This window comes from Psammomys obesus, unplaced genomic scaffold (assembly GCF_907164565.1).
Source record: "Psammomys obesus unplaced genomic scaffold, mPsaObe1.curated_primary_1811, whole genome shotgun sequence".
Classification (NCBI taxonomy): Eukaryota; Metazoa; Chordata; class Mammalia; order Rodentia; family Muridae; genus Psammomys; species Psammomys obesus.
In genome coordinates this window covers 2,631,660-2,649,966 of record NW_026596149.1, presented here as the reverse complement: position 1 = coordinate 2,649,966, position 18,307 = coordinate 2,631,660, and the positions used below count along the sequence as shown (strand labels likewise).

The 18,307-nt window shown below is 43.2% G+C and overlaps 1 protein-coding gene and 1 non-coding gene across 5 annotated transcripts in view; both read left to right on the top strand.

Moving 5' to 3' along the window:
* Positions 1–312: 312 nt before the first annotated feature.
* Positions 313–18,307, top strand: part of Armc3 (armadillo repeat containing 3) — a 92,317-nt gene continuing 74,322 nt past the window's right edge. For all 4 annotated transcript variants that reach the window (XM_055593934.1, XM_055593933.1, XM_055593936.1 and 1 more), the window contains exons 1-4: positions 313–366; positions 2,602–2,650; positions 11,228–11,345; positions 14,585–14,710. In XM_055593934.1, the coding sequence (XP_055449909.1) occupies positions 2,603–2,650; positions 11,228–11,345; positions 14,585–14,710 (292 nt within the window). In that variant the 5' untranslated portion in view covers positions 313–366; position 2,602. The remainder of the gene's footprint in view (positions 367–2,601; positions 2,651–11,227; positions 11,346–14,584; positions 14,711–18,307) is intronic.
* LOC129666710 (small nucleolar RNA SNORA17) lies at positions 15,380–15,512 on the top strand. Its single transcript, XR_008718645.1, has one exon. It is a non-coding gene; the product is annotated as a small nucleolar RNA SNORA17 (small nucleolar RNA).

Below are 18,307 nucleotides of genomic sequence, written 5' to 3'. Positions count from 1 at the left end.
GAGCAAGGAAGGAAGGAGCCAATTATGGCTTCTTTGCAGACTGTGAGGCGGGTGGGATGGGGAGCGAGGGAAGGGTAGAGGGCGAGAGAGCAAACAGGCTCTTCTTTATTGGGGCCATTGGAAAGGCTATCTGAAGATGAGGAAGGGAGGGAGGGGAGGAGATTTTGAGCCTTGTTAGTCTTTCGATTATGGTTCCTGCAAGACTGACTGCCTTGGCGCTGGACAATGGGAGCCTTGGAGCTAAGAGCCAATTCCGGGCAGAGCACGCAGGCGCAGCCCGGTGTCGCCTAGCAACCGTCAACAACACCGACCAGCCGAGGCCAATGCTAGGCGTAGGAGCCACTGCTTCTAGCCACTGCGTCGCAGGTAAGGGCAGGCGGGGCTACACACCTGCCCCAAGGGTTAGACACAAGGACCAGAGGACAGGGCACACTGTGGGATTCGGTGCACGCGAGGGGAATTCTGGGACTTCAGGGACACCTGAGAGCTGCCCAGCCTGGACCCGCAGTTACAAGCTCCCTTAACGGGGTGGACTGAGGCTAGAAGAGGGACATGAGGGTCTAGGAGCTTGTCCCTTGACTGTAAGTGACTCTTGAGGTGACTCTGCCTGCTCCGGTCCTCTGCTGCTCTAAGTCTGCTCAAAGCCAGATCTGCCTTAGCCGTGGGAGAGGCTGGGGAAACCGTGACAAACGGCTAGAATGTGGCTGTGAAAGGTGTGAATTTAAGCCAAATCCATCGTCATAACCAGCTCAGTGAATTTGGAACCTATCCAACCCGTTTCCCACCCCCCTACACACATATGAATTTGTATTCCTAAAGAAACGGGGAGGTGGGTGAATTTTTTTTAATATCCAAAGACGTTCATTACAGCCTTGGCCATAATTCAAGAAAATTGGAAGTGGGAGGCTCCATGAGTAATGAATTTGAAAGCATTATTTAAATGATATGCTGATCCACTGGAGACACTGGGAGGATAAATGGAGATGGAGATGTTGTGAACGTGCCCTTTAAGAATTTCTTAGGAAAATGGTCCCAGGTAAGGAAATTGACAATAGGCAGTACAATTCAGGCGCTCGTGTGTGTGTGTGTGTGTGTGTGTGTGTGTGTGTGTGTGTGTGTGTGTGCGCGCGCGCACACACACACACACTATTTCAAAATAACAGAAATCTAACTGAGCTTATCTTTGGGTGAATTTTCTTTTGTTCTTTGTGTTATTCATTGTTTCTCAGATCCTCAACAACAAATGCCTAGTTTCTATGAGAAAAAAAAAAATTAATGTGTATGGCAAACTGCTCCCACCTATACCAGTGTTTTCTGTTGGTGCTGTCTTACACCTGAGATGGAATTAAAACCCAGCCACTCATGGTGCTGCTCAGGACCCCTTCCATGCTCAGGGCTGTGTCTTTGCCCTCTGCACCCTTCATTATCCTACTGTTCAAAAACATTATTCCAGAATAGGAGACTTCAGTAGGAGGGCAGCTGAGATAACTTCAGACAACTGTGTGTGGGTGTAGCTTGACTCTTGACTCTTCTTCAAAAGGAATTGTCACAAATCAGTTGCTGCTGTTAGAACTGCTCATTCCTCCCTAGCGATAGACTGCATGATAATATGTCACGGTTCTAAAATAGTTTCTATGTGTCTTTCTGAATGAACAGGCTCAAAGATAAGGGCCTATGTATGAATATTTAAACATGTATGAATATCTGAAATTTGAGAAAAATGTTGGTTTTAATATATAAAAAGAAAATTAAAATTAGTATTTCAATGTTTTGTTGATACTACATTTCCAAACATTTGAAGAGTTTTCTCATTTTTTTAAAGAATTTTCAGGTATCCATACTAGTTGCTGAGCAATTTCAAAAGCATATCCTGATGAAAATGCAGGAGCTGGACAGGTGTCTCAGTGACTAATGGCATTTGCTGTTCTTTCAGAGGACTGTGTTTGGGTCCCCATCACCCCACTGTGGCTCACAAGTCTGTAACTCCAGTGTCAGGGGTTCCAATACCCACTCTGGCCTCTCCAGGCACCTGGCATGCACATGGTGAATGCAAAACACCATATACATAAAATACATAAAACTAAAAATTGTTTATACAAAATTATATTTAATGGAGAATGTGGGTGTCTTTTAACATTTCAGTGTACTAGATAATGCCTAAGGTAGCCCATTATAGGGTAAACCTGTAATTCCTCACAAACCTCATGATTCAAAGGAATAGATGCTTTTCAAAAGTCTGAGTTATTGCAATTATGTGGCCTTTTAATGAGGGCAATGCACTCTGTCCCATATCTCTAGAGCCAGGAGCTGCTTTTGACTTCTGGCAAGCAACTTCAACTAATCCTGACACTCAAGGCCCTCCCCAGGGACTTTGTCCATCCAAGGTTTCTTGTGAGACAATCTTACCAGTAAGTGTCTTCACAATACATGCTTCCAACAGGGATGTCTGCGCACGTGCAGTAATTCCTATGTGAACTGCATGCTTTAACCCAGTGAGATGTGAAGAAGAAATGACCCTTCTCCCCAGAGCACAGACAGCTAAGAGATGGAGAATGTATACACTTATGATGTGCAAATTGTGTTTTCTGCATTTTTTTCCAGGATGGGTAAAAAAATAAAGAAGGAAGTTGAACCACCCCCCAAGGATGTGGTAAGTCCCCCGGTGCTTTAAAAGAAACTGTTCCAACAGGTTGGCGTGCCCCTCGGCATGCACGCATGAATGTATGCGGCAGAAGTCCAGCGTCTGACTAATGACAATGTTAGCCAGAGCAAAGGAGCATGTAAGCAAACATTTGCAACATTGTTATTATATCATTAGCACGATTAGGCAGCCATTAGCAGCTTTTCTAGTATGTAGATAGCATGTTTACAGTCTGCTAATGGAAAAATAGTTTCATTGTGTTCTTTTAAATACTTCCAGTTTATATTCATTGTCCTCTCATTAATATAAATTATTGAAGGGAATTTTCAAAAAGAATGAGAAGTTGTGCTACAGCTTGTACATACTCGTGTTTGGCATCTGCTGGTGATCTTGGACCTGAAATGTCCCATATTTTCCAATTGGAAAATAACCTGGGTTACCAACTCCTTTTCTTTCAAATGTTGAGCATGAACACAGCCCCTGCAGAATGCCCTTTTGCTCCTAAATGCATGGTTTACCTGCCCACCTTAGTCAGTTACTGAAAGACTGCGTTACAGCGGAGAACAATTTGATGACTCTGGCTTCAGAGTCTCATTTCAAAACAGATGTTGGACATGTTTGTCATCAGACAGAATACACATAAAAATGAGGAATTTCCAAGTTTGCAAAGCTGGAAAGTTCTGCAGAAAGTCGCCCTCAGATCAGAGCATTATGGTAAAGGTTGGAAGTCTGTGTCATCAAGGTTCCTCAGGAACTGTGTTCATCACTTTGGCCAAGTTGCCAAATTTGTCAAAGCTATTGCAGTTTTCTTTATCTTTGAAATGAGACTATCACTCTCCAACTCATTTGGATTGTTACATTATTAAATAAAATAAATTACATGAAGTTTTCAGTCCTTGCCATATAATGCAGTAAATAACATCTGTTATTGTGGGAATCCCTAGGACTCTGCTCAGCCACACAGACAGACAGACACACACATATATACAATCACACAGAGTGACAAACACACACACAGAAACACAGACAGACACAGATACAGAGACACACAAACACACACACACATTGACACACACACAGACACAAACACAGAAACACAAACACACACACACACACACTGGCAACCTAGAGGTATTCAATACTATAAAGTTATGGCAAAAGCTATAGAAGTTTCTGTCTGCCTTCATCTAGGAAACCTTGGCAGAAGTAGTCACTGTGAATTTTTACTGGTTTCCTGTTTTTTCTCATGCTGGCTATTTCCCTCAGCCGTTCTTCTAACACGTAACAGACCTTCTTATTTCATTAGTTCATAAGCCTCAGCGTATATCCACGTAGCACTGTTAGTGCCTTTAAGGGGACTTATGAACACAGTACTTAGCAACAAACATACTATGATTGAAATTAGGATCAGTCGACTAGCAGTCAATAGGCATATCAGTCCGGTGAGCTTCCTACAATGGTATAAACAACAGACATGTTTAATACTGCCCTACAATGCTACAATATCTGGCCATATTGTGTCCTGTGAGCCAATGTTCGAGGACACAGGGAAGATTTAAGAAACTCAGCCCTAGGGCTGAAAACATTTACAGGTGGCTCTGACTTCCTGGGTTCGCGATAAGCGAGACAAAGACACACAAAACATCCACCCGTGTCCTTTTCTATTGCTGTCCTCCCAGGCCCTTCATGTCGGTAAAACTGGTCCCGTTAGGAAACCTAATCCTCCTTTTAAAAGATTTATTGTTTTTATGTCTGTGTATATGAGACTGTGTGAGTTCCTGTGCACCATTGTCAGATCCCCTAGAACTGGAGTTAGAGGCAGCTGAGAGCTACCTGATGGGGTGCTGGGAACTGAACTCTGGTCTTCTGCAAAGGGAATAGCACTCTGAACAGCAAGCCAACTTTCCAGCCTCTCTGCTCTGATTTTTATCTGGTAACCAGTTATCACAAAAGGTCTGTCACAATTAGCAGTATCCTAACTTGGTCTGCCTCTTCAAAGCCTATAAAACATTTGTTCTGGGGCTGATGGGTAAAGGCACTCACCTCTGAGGCTCAGGGCAAGAGCTGATACCGAAGACCCACACGACACCGAAACTTGTCCTTTGATCTACGCATACACATTCTGGCATGCACACACCCCAAACATACAACAATCAATTGTAATAAAAATAGTTTTAAAGTTTTTCTATAAATTGCAAGTGATAACCAAGTGTCAGAGAGAGTGAGAAATAATGGCTGATGGAAACAAACTTTTCTCAGTCAACTAATGTTACTTTGCTTGCCATATATTTTCTAGAAACAGCTGCCAACGATTATTCTTTTCACCCATCGTGGGTTAACAGAGGCAGCATAGTACTGAAAGGATTAAAACAGAATCTCCCTGTGTTTCCCTAACTTCTCATTGGTCAGGGCATGTCTTGACGTATGGCAGACATGGTTTATATATCTACATTCTTTTCTCAAGAGAGAGGCAGAAACAGAGAAAGCCATGCCTTGAATGACCAATACAACTATCTTCTCCCTCAACCAAGTGTAGCTAAATGTTTGCTTGTGGTGTTTTAAGAAAATTCAGAATACTTGTGAAATGACTGGTGAATGAATTTCTAGTTCCACCCATTTGCCTGCAAATTTCATGATTTCTTTGTTCTTAATAGCTGAATGGTATTCCATTGTGTAAATGTACTGCAGTTTCTTTACCCATTCTTCAGTTGAGGGACATCTGGGTTGTTTCCAGATTCTGACTATTACAAATAAAGCTGCTATGAATATAGTTGATCAAGTGTCCTTGTTGCATGGTGGAGCATCGTTTGGGTACATACTCAGGAGACATATAGCTGGGTCTTGAGGTAAAGTTATTCTTAATTTTCTAAGGAAGTGCCAGATTGATTTCCAAAGTGGTTGTACAAGTTTACACTCCCACTAAATGAATAGAGGAGTGTTCCCTTTTCTCCACTCCCTTACCAGCACTTGCTGTCACTTGAGATTTTGATCTTAGCCATTCTAACTGGTGTGAGATGGAAACTCAGAGTTGTTATGATTGCATTTCCCTGGCAACTAATGAAGCTTAGCATTTCTTTTTAAATTTTATTTATTTTTTATTAATTACAGTTTATTTACTTTGTATCCCAGCTGTAGCCCTGTCCTTTATTCTCTCCCAATCCCACCCTCCCTCTCTCATCTCCTCCCATGCCCCTCTCCAAGTCCATTGATAGGGGAGGTCCTCCTCCCCTTCCATCTGACCCTAGCCTATCAGGTCTCATCAGGACTGGCTGCATTGTCTTCCTCTGTGGCCTGGTCAGGCTGCTCCCCCGTCAGGGAGAGGTGAACACAGAGCCTGCCACTAAGATCTTGTCAGAGACAGTCTCTGTTACCATTACTAGAGAACCCACTTGAAGAATGAGCTGCCGTGGGCTACATCTGTGCAGGAGTTGTAGGTTATCTCCATGCCTGGTCCTTAGTTGGAGTATCAGTCTCAGAAAAGACCCCTGAGCCCAGATATTTTGGTTTTGTTGCTCTCCTTATGGAGGTCCTGTAGCAGGCAAATGGTGAGAACTACAAAAGATCATCCTGAGTGAGGTATCCCAGAAGCAGAAAGACACACATGGTATATACTCACTTATAAGTGGGTATTAGACATAAACATACTAAAATCTGTACACCTAAAGAAACTAAGCAAGAAGGAGGACCTTGGGTAAGATGATCAATCCTCACTCAGAAAGGCAAACAGGATGGACATAGGAAGATGGAGAAAACAGGAAACAGGACAGGAGCCTACCCACAGAGGGCCCCTGAAAGACTCTACCCAGCAGTGTATCAAAGCAGATGCTGAGGCTCACAGCCAAACTTTGGGCAGAGTGCAGGGAATCTTATGAAAGAAGGGGGGAGATAGAAAGACCTGGAGTTTAGCATTTCTTTAAGTGTTTCTTGGCCATTTGAGAGATTCCGCTGTCGAGAATTCTCTGTTTAGTTCTGTGCCCTATTGTTTAATTGGGTTATTTTGTTTATTGGTGTTTGATTTCTTGAGTTCATTATATATTTTGGATATTTGTTGGATGTAGGATTGGTGAAGATCTTTTCCCAATATGTAGACCATCTTTTCTTTCTATTGACAGTATCTTTTGCCTTACAAAAGCTTTTCAGTTCCAACAGGTCCCATTTATTAATTGTTGATCTTAGAGCCTGAACTGTTGGTGTTCTGTTCAGGAAGGTGTCTTTTATGCCAATGAGTTCAAGGCTTTTCCCCATTTTCTCTTCTAATAGATTTAGTGTATTTGGTGTTATATTGAGGCCTTTGATCCACTTTGATTTGAGTTTTGCACAGATAAATAGGGATCTATATGCATTTTTCTACATTAGACAAGGAGCATGCGTTGAAGATACTGGTTTTTCCCCCCATTGTATGGTTTTGGCTCCTTTGTAAAAAATCAAATGACCATAGGTATTTCCGTTTATTTCTGGGTCTTCGATTCAATTCCAGTGATCAAGCAGTCTGTTTCTGTGCCAGTATCGTGCAGTTTTTATTACTATTGTTCTGTAGGAGAGCTTGAAGTCAGGGATGGAAATGCCTCCATAAGTTCTTTTATTGTAGGGGATTTTTTTTTTTTTTTTAGCTATTCTGAGATTTTGTTTTTCCATATGAAGTTTAGAATTGTTCTTTCAAGGCTTGTGAAGAACTGTGTTGTTATTTTGATGGGAACTGCATTGAATCTGTAGATTGCTTTTGATAAGAAGGCAATTTTTACTGTGTTAATCCTACCTATCCAGGAGCCTGAGACATAGTTCCATCTTCTGATATCTTTTTCAATTTCTCTCTTCAGAGACTTGAAGTTCTTGTCTTACAGGGCTTTCACTTGGGTGGTTAGAGTTACACCAAGATAGGTTGCGTTTTTCTTAACAGAGATTGGAGACTGTCTGTAAGCCTCTGGTCTGGCAGCAGACGGGCGTTCCAAAGCAGGGCTCAGCCAGAATGCTGCTTCTTACTTCCATTCCTTCTGTCGGTAATTTTGGCCCACCGTTCTTTTTATACAGAGCATGACATTGTAACTTCACAACAAGCTTGCTACTGACTGACTGCCTCATGGGGAGGCAGATGGGCTATGTGATTACAGCTTGCGATTATTTATTTAGTTGTGTGTCATTCTGTTACAGCCATCATTTTATTCTCAGCACCTTTTTAAATAAAAAATTACTATAATGTTGTAGGCCCTGCAGGAAAAACAAATACCAGCCAAGTGCCTTTGCTGTCTGCCAAGCGCTGGCATTTCTACAGCAGAACTGCTCTTTAGAGTGTAGCTCTGATGGCCTCCATTTTCCTTTATGTTTCCCATAATCTATATTGCCTTGTTTCTAATGGGGACTGGAAGGCACAGGAACACATCAGAGTGCTGACTAAGCCTTCAGGAGAGATTAAATGGTGTTCATTTATCACTCTTGTTTAGAAGGATTTTTATGTACTCTACCTCTTCACAGACTGGAATTATCATGACATTCTCACAAGTCAGCCACGTGTTTATAAAATGAGCTTTCAGAGAGCCAGATATTAATTTAGATTTAGTGCTATAGGGTCTGACTCTAGTCTTCACTACTTTGGAGACTGAGGTGGATGGGTTGCTTGAGTTTGGGAGTTCAAGGCCAATCTGGGGAACATTGTAGAATTTAATGTCAATAACAATAACAGAACTGGAAAGATGGCTCAGTCGGTGATGGTACACAGCAGGAGGACCTAAGTTCAGATCCCCAGAACCCACAAAGGAATTAGACATGAGTACTCTCATCTGTCACCCCAGAACTGGGTAGCAGAGGGACCCTGGAGGATGGGGAGACAAGCAGAGCCGTGGAGCTCAGTGGCCAGCCAATCTAGTCAAATCAGTGAGCTTCAGGTACAAAGTAGGCACATATTTAAAAATAATGGAGGAACAAAAAGGTGAAAACGACTAATAAAAGACACTTAATGTCAAACCCTGACCTCCAGATGCACTCATACCAACTCACCACCCAAACAGAGAGAGGAGAGGGGGAGGGAGAGAGGGAGAGAGGAAGAGAGAAAGAGGGATGAGGAAGATAGGAAGAGGGAAGGAGGAGAAGATGGAGAGAGTGAAGAAGAGAGGAAGAGTTGCATTAGAAAATGAAAGCTGTGAAATAGGGGTTGAGTCCTTCTGAGTGTGGGCTGGTGGGGAGAATAAGCAGCTACAATGTCAGGAAACTGCTTCAAGTTTCAGGATGTCTAAACTATGGTTCTCAGAGACTGACAGGCGGTGTGAGAGCCCTGTGCAGTGGGATAGAGACTCTGGATCCTTTTGCTTGCAATTTCAGTAGCAGGATGCACCTTTTGAAGCCAGTTGGTGGCTTAGGTTTCCTGATATCAGAAGACAGTACCCAGATAAGCCACCTTAACTCCACAAACTGAACTCGGGAAGCCCAACAAACATGGAGCTCTGTAGCTTCAATTGCTATTAAGGGAAAAAATGAAATGAAATTATCAATAAATAGTTGGCAGCACGCGTCATGGTCACTGGTAGAGCCTTAAAGTGGTTGCCTTGGGCGTTGATGACGGTTAAATTCAGCTTGGATAGGAAAAGCCAGTAGAAAATGGAGAAGAGCAACATATCACCATGGTTTTGACTCTGAAAGGGAAGGAAGGGCAGAAGGTAAATAGTATCTAAAGAAAGTTTAGTTTTCGTTTCAAAATAAGAGAGATTTGGTTGGAAACTTTTTGTTGGAGTCTATATGGCACAGAGAAGGGCTAACAGCAAAGGAAGTCTGGTTAAACTTTCCTGAGATTTAAATTTTAAGTGTTTAAATTCTATAGTTCTGGGTAGAACTATACTTGATATATAGCATGCCTGAACTACTAAGAAGCTGTGAATGGAATGCCTTTTAGAGCTCACATAAGTTGGGGAATCATATTTTTGATTAGAGAGTCTTATTGAATATCTGGAGCATTATTAGATAGGAACTCCAGGGGCCCTGCGCCTTTATAGGATGTCTAGTTTGCCCTGTGGTGCTGGGTTTGTTACAGCAAGGTTTAAAAGTGGGATTGAAGTACACAGAGCTGATCCAGATGGAGGGTAAGTGCTTGAGAGAGTAAAATTCAATATCCTTTAAGTTCCCTGCATCCCCATTACCAAGGGAAAAATCTATACACTCAACTACATAGTTTTCACTATGTTAAGTAGCCAATAAAAATAATTAAGGATGGAAAAAAAAGAAAAGTGTGACCCATATCAGGAAAACAATCAATAAGCCATTAGAGGAAATAAAATAGGAAACTAAAAAATTCAATTACCAAAAAAAAAGAAGACAGGGAAAAGAATAGCTAGGGAAAGTGGAGATAGATAGTAAGATAGTCAATAAAACCCAACTATATCAATAATCTTACTCGACATAAATTTTGAAATATTTTAAGAAGAGAGATTGTCAAATTTAAAGAAAAGACCCAAGAAACCTTTAAGGATACATATAGGTTTGTGAGTGAAAACAGAAAGACATCCATGTAGTGCAAACACTAATAGTAAGAAAGCGTTTATGTATTGAACAAAAATTCAATTAAAGGACAAACACTTTTATCAAAGGAAAATGTGGGTGTTTAGATACAGAAGCTCTTGATCAATGTTGCGACAGTACTGTCGTAAAATCCAGCAGAAGGCAGGTAAAGGTTCGTGCCACCAAGCCTGACCGCCTGAGCCCAGACCCAGGACCCACACAGTAGAAGGAAAAAGCCCATGTCTGTGAGTTGCTCCTTTGAACTCCCATGCCTGTGTATGTATGTGCACACACATGCATGCGTGCGCACAAACACACAATTAAGAATGCAATAAGTTTCAGAAATCCAACAGGCTTTTTCAAAACCCTATGGATTTTTTTAATTCCACATAGCTCCTTTTACGTCATTGCCTACATCCACGTTGGGTGTTAGCTCTAGACGGCAATTTTATTTCAGTGAGCATGTGTGATGTGCTAGGCAATGGGCTAAGCACGTCAACATAACCTCTTCAATCCTAACCTGATCATTTCAGATATGTGCTATTGTCTCTAGAAGACATAGAATGAAATTAGCATTCTAGCCACTTCAGCAACTTGTCTGAGACAAATTGAGAAACTGCATCTGTAACTCAAAACCTTTCTCGCTTTCCACTGTTCTTTAGGATTCAGAGGACTGTCCGTGCAGAAAGTTGTTTCTTTGTCTGTGGTTACTCCTATGTTTTCTTTAATTTTACTTTATGTGTATAGGTGTTTTGCTTGCATGTATGTTCGTATACCACATATATGCAGTGCCCATAGAGAAAGAAACATCAGAAGAAAATATCAGATCCCCTGGAAAGCTGGAGTTACAGACAGTTGTGAGTCACCATGTGGGTGCTGGGACTGAACCTGGGTCCTGGACGAGCAGCCAGAGCTCTTAACTACTGAGCTGTCTCTCCAACTCCAGTGATTTCTTTTTCAGATGGGAACTCTCCAGTGTACCTTCTGGGCAGCGATCACATTGCTTTTCAAGACTGTGGCTGCTTTACATTTCAAGCCGCTGTTGATGGTTATGTGTTATGTCATGTTTATGTGAGCCTGGTGGCTTTTCCTTGTGCGTTTCAGTTCGACCCGCTCACCATTGAGAGCAAGAAGGCAGCGACAGTGGTGCTCATGCTCAGCTCTCCAGAGGAGGAGATCTTGGCCAAAGCGTGCGAAGCCATCTACAAGTTTGCTTTGAAAGGTTTGCGTTTGCTCAGTTCCTCCCTCCATCTCACTGGGTTGCATCCCAGGCACTTCCTTGACTAGTATGTGGCTTACTGCCTATGCGAATGCCATGTAGTCCCCTGTCTGAAGGCAGTGTGCCTTCTTAAAGGGCTTTCCTCAGCTTCCAAGGGTCTGTCGCCGCGTAGAACAGTCATTGAGACCTCATCAACTGTGGGAAAAGCAGGAGTAGGGCACAGTGGCACAGGCCTGTCATCTCAGGATTTGGAAGGTGGAGGCAGGAGGATTATGAATTCGAAGCTAGCCTTGACTGTGTAGAAAATATCCTTTTCTCTCCACTCTCTCACTTACTCACTCACTCATCCAATCAACCAATAAAAATAAATGCCACAGGAATAACAACAACAAGCCGCCATTTGGGTAGTAAGATAAACTTGCTTTAGATCATAACCCAAAGTATAAAATAAATATCCATGTGTAAGACAATATTGATACAGAAAGTGAAATCAAGGCTGTTCCAGCCGTCGCCCTGCACCGAAGCACATTCTCACTCCCTTTGCCCACTTGGTGCTGTTACCATCCACACCCTGAAAGCCTCCATTTGCCCAGTCTCATTGGCACCCCGTTTCTAGTTTCCTTGCCTCCACTCATATTTCCTCCCTTTTGGATGTGGGCTTTTAGCAGTTAGAGGCTAGTATCCGAGTAGGAGAGAACACGGTGTTTGTGCTGCTGAGCCTGGCTTACCTCACTTAAGGTTTTCCTAATCCCGTCCATTTTCAGGGTAATTTTATAATTTCATCTTCATTTACAGCTTAATAAAATTCTGTTCAAATAAAATTTAAATGATCAACAGGGTGAGATTATTGTATTGAATTTAAAAAAGGCAAAGCCAAATTCCATTTTGTCTTCAAGAAAGACTCAGAATATGAAGGCTCAGATCAAAGATGACAAGGGCTAGCTCATTAAAGGACCAATCAAAATAAATCTGTATAAGAAAAATAAACAGCAAAAAGGCGATTTCATCAGGATAAAGTGGTCAAGTAATCCAAAGGCTGTAGAAAATCTTCTGTAGCTGTGGCCCTTATAGAGAACCCTCCAAAAGCAGAAAGCTGGTATCTTGAGGAGAGATACAAACCAACAGACACCAATCCCCCTAGAGAAGACTCAAGACCCTTCTCCCAATAAATGAGGGAATAAATAGACAGTAGGTCTAAAAACATGGACGTTTTGACCATGAATATATAATGATTTTAACCTAGTATTGACAGAACTCTCTGAGAACTGTGGAATGAATGTTATTTCTCAAGAGTAACTTACAGAATACTTACCTCAGTAAACTGCATTCTGGGGCATAAAGCAAGACTAATCAAATTTTAAGGGATTCCAAACTATTCAAAAATGTATCTCCATACCACAGAGGAATCACACTCGAAATCAATAATAGCAGCTATTCTGGGTAACCATGAAATACTCAGCAAGTCAGCTACACATTCCTATGTAACTCCTGAGTGAATAAACAAGGTGGATAAAGGTGAAAATTAAAGTAATTTATAAAAATGTATAGGATGCTGTAAAATGAGTGCTTAGAGAAAAATTTATTGCATCATGCTAAAAAACAAGTTTCAGTGACAGGGAGGAGGCTTGGCGGGTAACAGGGACACCCCAAGCCTGGATCTCCGGAGTTTCCGCAAAAGCCCCCTGTTTCCTGACTCCTTTCACTAGGCATGCAATGACATGCAAAGCGCACATGCACATACACAAAAAGAGAGAAAGAAAAAAAGAAGAAATAAAAAGTTCTTCAAAGTTTCAAACCAGTAGCTTCAGCTTTCTTTTTAAGGAAGAGCAATGGTAAAGGAGAAATTAAACTCAAAGTCTGTAATACAGTAGACATCTGAAAAGAAATTAATGCAACAGAAAACAATTATAAAAAGCAAGCAGAAACTGTGAGCTTGCAAAAAAGAAAATGAGGCAATCTTTAGCTCTGTATGACTCTTGAATGTGGGTTTGGAATTTGTAAAGAAAATACTGGCAAATTAAATCCAACAGCTGAGTTTCACGCCAAGAACCCACGATTTGTTTAACTTTGAAGAATTAGTAAAGGAATTCTATCCTATGTTATAGGCAGAAAAATATGCCAAAAACATCCACATGAGGCCACTCAGAAGCTGTAAATATATGCCATTACCTGGCTAGGAGAAGTTAGAGTGCAGATGTAGAGACTGCCAATCAACTGACTGAGAGGAGATAATTTCCAGGTGAGGTCAACACTGTCACTCAAGTCCTGATTGCTGAAAGGAGGGGGCTGGAGGCTCAGAGCCAAAGAAGATGTGGTGGGAAAACAGGTCAGAACTACGTGGCTGGTGACATTGGGAGAGGAAGGGGCCCACAAGCCAAAGAACACTGAGAAGAAAAAGGACATCGCTGGAAGTACAGTTCAATAGTTCAGAGCCTGCCTGGGATTCGCAGGGTCCTGGGTTCCACCCTCACCCCACCTGCAAAAAAGACCAAGGAGAGGAAATGTTTTCTCTTAGGGAGATCTAAGAAGAAACATATATGACCTTGCTGACACTTTGCTTTTGCCTGAAGAGACTGATTTTAGACTTTGAGCTTTCAGGCCATAAGATGAAAACTTCACTGTTTTCAGTCACAGAGTTTCTGAGTCTATTAAAGTAGCTATAAGAAAGTAATACACCATTTTTGATGAATAAAAATTTTCTCATTTCTTTTTACACAATTGAATACCTAGGGGCTAGAGGGATGGCCCAGCAATCAAGAGCACTTAGTAGAGTCCCAGAGGACCCGGGCTCAGTTCCCAGCACACACATTGGGTAGTTCGCCACTGTGTATAATCCCAATTCCAGGCTCTGACCTCCTCAGGCACTGGACACACACACACACACACACACACACACACACACACACACACAGTGTATAGATGTTTGCAGGCAAAATACCCATACCCATAAAATTCTTTAAAAAAAAAAAAAAGCAGATGTTTAAAGACAGAGAATATAAGAATGTCTGAGATGTGGTGACAACATTAGGACACCACTCTGAACTGGTGAGGACAAAATGAGCCAACATCCGGGGAAGGGAGAGAAGTCAATATACATGGTGCTGGAGCCCTAAGGTTTTTCTGAGAGAAAGGCAAACGGGGATGAAAGGCAAAGGGCAAATAAGAGACAAAAGTAACCCATGACAGAGCCCCATGGAGACTGCAGGCATCCATGCATGGTCTTGTTTTACCTGTGGTGATAGGTGAGGAAAATAAAGCAACTCTCCTTGAACTTGGAGCTGTGGAGCCTTTGACCAAACTGCTCACCCACGAAGACAAAATCGTAAGAAGAAATGCTACGATGATCTTTGGCATCATGGCTTCTAACAGTGAGTAACAATGTTTTGAAATGAACAGTGTCCTCCTTTCAAATTTTACTTTAAGGGATTTGCCCAAGTTTTATTTAAACAAACTTTAATGTCAGCAAATGTAACAATGTCAGTGCAGTGTAACAAATAATTTCAGATTTTTAAAAGATGTACATGTTTAATTTATATCTGCATGGGAGTGCAGACACCTGTGGCGGCCAGAAGAGGGCGATGGATCGCCTGGAGCTGGAATTTCAGGTGGCTGTGAGCTGCCTAAGGTGGGTGGTGGGAAGAGCAGCAAGAGCTCTTGAAATCTCCAGCCCAGACTTAATATCTAATGGATTTTTAACAGATATACAAAAGATGTGCAGATAACTATAAAATCTCACCTCAAAACTGGTGATGATGCTCTAGTTTAACAGGTTAGGAAAGAAGTTATCTCTTAAAATGATTTCCCCCCTCAAGTTAGCATAGCACACATCAGCTATACTCCATATAAACTTCCTAGTGAATGAAACTCACAGCAGAGTTTTGATAAATTGACTTTTTAAAACTAACTTTTGCTTATGTAAAAAATAGTTGTATATAATTTCCTCTTAAAGCAGATCTATCATTTGATTCAAATATTTTCATATAGTAAGGAGTGTGGTAACGTAGGATTGGCCAAAACAAGCTCTTCTGGCTTTTAGAATAGCAGTTTGGGTACTGCAGATGTAGCTGCGGGGTCGCATGTGGGCAGGTAGGTGGCAGAGAGGAGAGAGGTCATATCTATGCTCAGTGTGAGCCTGTGAACATCTGAGTGATTGATTGGTAGCCTAACACTCCCTCAAAAAACAGCCTGAGATGACCACCAGTCTGGCACCACCCAGGCCCCGATGGGCTCCCAGGGCGGGGAGTGAGCCAGGGACTAGAAGATCCCTGCCTGGGACTGCTGGGCCCTGGGCGGGAGTGACCCCAAAAGAGAAAACCCTCAAATGGGGCTAATTGGGAGGCTCCTGGAGAGCAGCGAGCCCAAGATGACCACAGTCAGGTGCTGAACAGGCTTGGGGAGAGGGGAAGGCCATGCCCAAGGTGACCCTTGTCCAGTGCTATAAAGCACACGAGAGGCATATCACTTCTGAGGCCACTTCTGAGATGACCCCAGACACTCAGGAGACCCTGGGCACCACTGTGCCATGAAGGAGGAGCCAGTAACTGGTGCAAAAATAGAAGAGGGAGAAACAGAAGGATGTGAGTACAATGAGGAGAGGCAGAACTGGAGACTCAAGGGTAGTGAGGAACAGCCTGATGTGATACCAGGATGGGGTCCTGGCCTGTGCTGCCACCGGGGCCACATCCTGGTGTGTGGCCCAGCAGCAGGGGACTGTTACTACCAAGGGCCAGGCAGAAGTCCCTGCTGCCCAGGAACACATTGCTGTCCGAGGGCTGTGCCCCACCCCTCGTTTGGACATCATGGGAGAGGGGAGAGCTGACCCCAGCAGCTGCAGCACTCGGGAGAGCAGGCACTGCGCCTCGCCTGGGCAGCAGGGTAGAGCTGGCCCAGGTTGAGGTGGGTAGGGGTGGCTGGAGAGCCGGCCCTGAGAGCTGACCAGCGGCACTCTCAGGCCCAGACCAGGGCTTTGAGTCGGCCCCACCGCAACATCTGCCCCATGAGTGAGCTGCTGGAGAGCATGGAGGGGCCAGTCATAAGATCCAAAACTACAGCATCTCCATGACAAGGGCAACAACAGGATGTCTGCAAGGAGTCCCAGTGCGGCTCCAGTGGTGACAGCGCAGCAGAAGCCCGAGGCCTCGAACCCGAACAATGGCGATGAACATTTTCAAGCAAGGAAGTGTGGACAAAGTGTATCCTGTGTGACTCACTGACATACCACAGCTTCCACAAGGAGACTTTTTCCCTCTGTTGGGAAGAAGGTTTCAGGGGTAGAAATCAGGTGTAAGTGGAGGCAGCAATGAGTGGGATTGGGGTGCAGGATGTGACACGCACAAAGCAACAATAAGATGTTAAAGGAAAATGGCAGTTTGGCAGAGCCATGTCAACAGCGGTGGTCTCTGACTTGGGAGCAGGATGTAGATTGTCCAGGCATAAGTCACTTCTCTGTGTTTTAGGGTAGTTTTTGAATCACAAACTTTGTAACTTACAAAAAAGCTTCAAAAAATATATGAGCCAATACATTTGTAACTACAAAAATCTTTAATGAAGAATGAATTCAACCATTGAACAAGGGTAGCCAAAAATGAGCCAGTCTCCCAGTTACAGTACACAGATTTAGATTTCTCGTCGACTTTTTTCTGTTTGTTGTATTCTTTATTTCTCTTATTTGTTCATTTATCGATCTATCATCTAATAACGATATTTATTTCTTTTGAAATTTTCCAAATTGTTGGTGAAAATTCTCAGATCAGGGTATATAAACTGCACTTTATGGGTTTCTAGGGGATTTTGTGACCATAAGTTACTAAGAATTAGGGCTAGAAACATGGCTCAGCAGTTAGGAGTACACACTGCTCTTGCAAAGGCCCAGAGTTTGGTTCCCAGGGTTTGCTTTATAACTGACTGCAACTCCAGATTGAGGGCTCCATGGCCTCTGGCCCTCCTCTTGCACTTACATACACATCCCCCCCCCCACACACAGATGTGATTAGAAATTTAAAAAATGAAGAAGTGTTTTCACATTTGTATGTCTAGAGGGGTTCTCTAGGACCTGCAGGCTCCAGAGCCCCGTGAGATGGTTTGGATCAGTGCTAGGATAACAGGCCACATCTGCTTGCCCAGCAGGGCAAGAGCTGCTGCCCTCAGAGTTCCAGTGAGTACCTGGCTCTCCCGTCTGACTAATGACTAATGACGACAGGCCATGAGCACATAGCTGGTATGGTGAGCAATGACGGTGTAATGAAAGCTTTCTTTAGATTCCATGAATTAGACGAGAAAAACATGATTTGAATTGATTGCCTTGTGTTGTGTGATGACGCAGCTAACACATGGCCTCCCCAGCTGCTTGGCAAGGCCTCCTCTTCTTGGAAGAATCAATATGTTCACGGCTGTAGCTCTGCTTCTCACACGCGTCCTAGAAAATGTGGATAGAAGATAAGCAGGAAGCCAGTGGATCTGAGCAGAGTTATGCCTCAGGGATAATCTGTACATGAGCAGCCCCCTACACTGCCCAATTCCAGCATGGTCGGCATGAGCACCCCTCCACACTGCCCAGTTCCAGCATGGTTGGCATGTCTCACAGCAGCAGTGGATGCTCCTGAGAAACACAGGCCCTCCTGTGGCTTTCCTACTCGGTAACAACTGTGCTCACAGTAGATGAGCTGATGTTTCAACAGAATACTGGGTGCTGAAACTTCCTGTGAGAGACAGCATTCCCTTTCACAACCTCTTCCTCTTCCACATCCTCTTCCTCCTCCTCCTGTTTCTCCTCCTCCTTCCCCTCCCCCTCTTCCTTTCTCTTTCCCTTTTTCCCTTCCTTGCCTTTTCTTTTTCTCCTTTCTCCTTTCCCCCTTTCCCTTTCTCCTCCTTAACTTCTGCTCACTCCTGCCACTCCTCTTTCAACCCCCCTGTCTCCCTTTTCTTTCCATTTTCTTCCTCCTCTTCATCCCCCTTCCTCCTCTTCT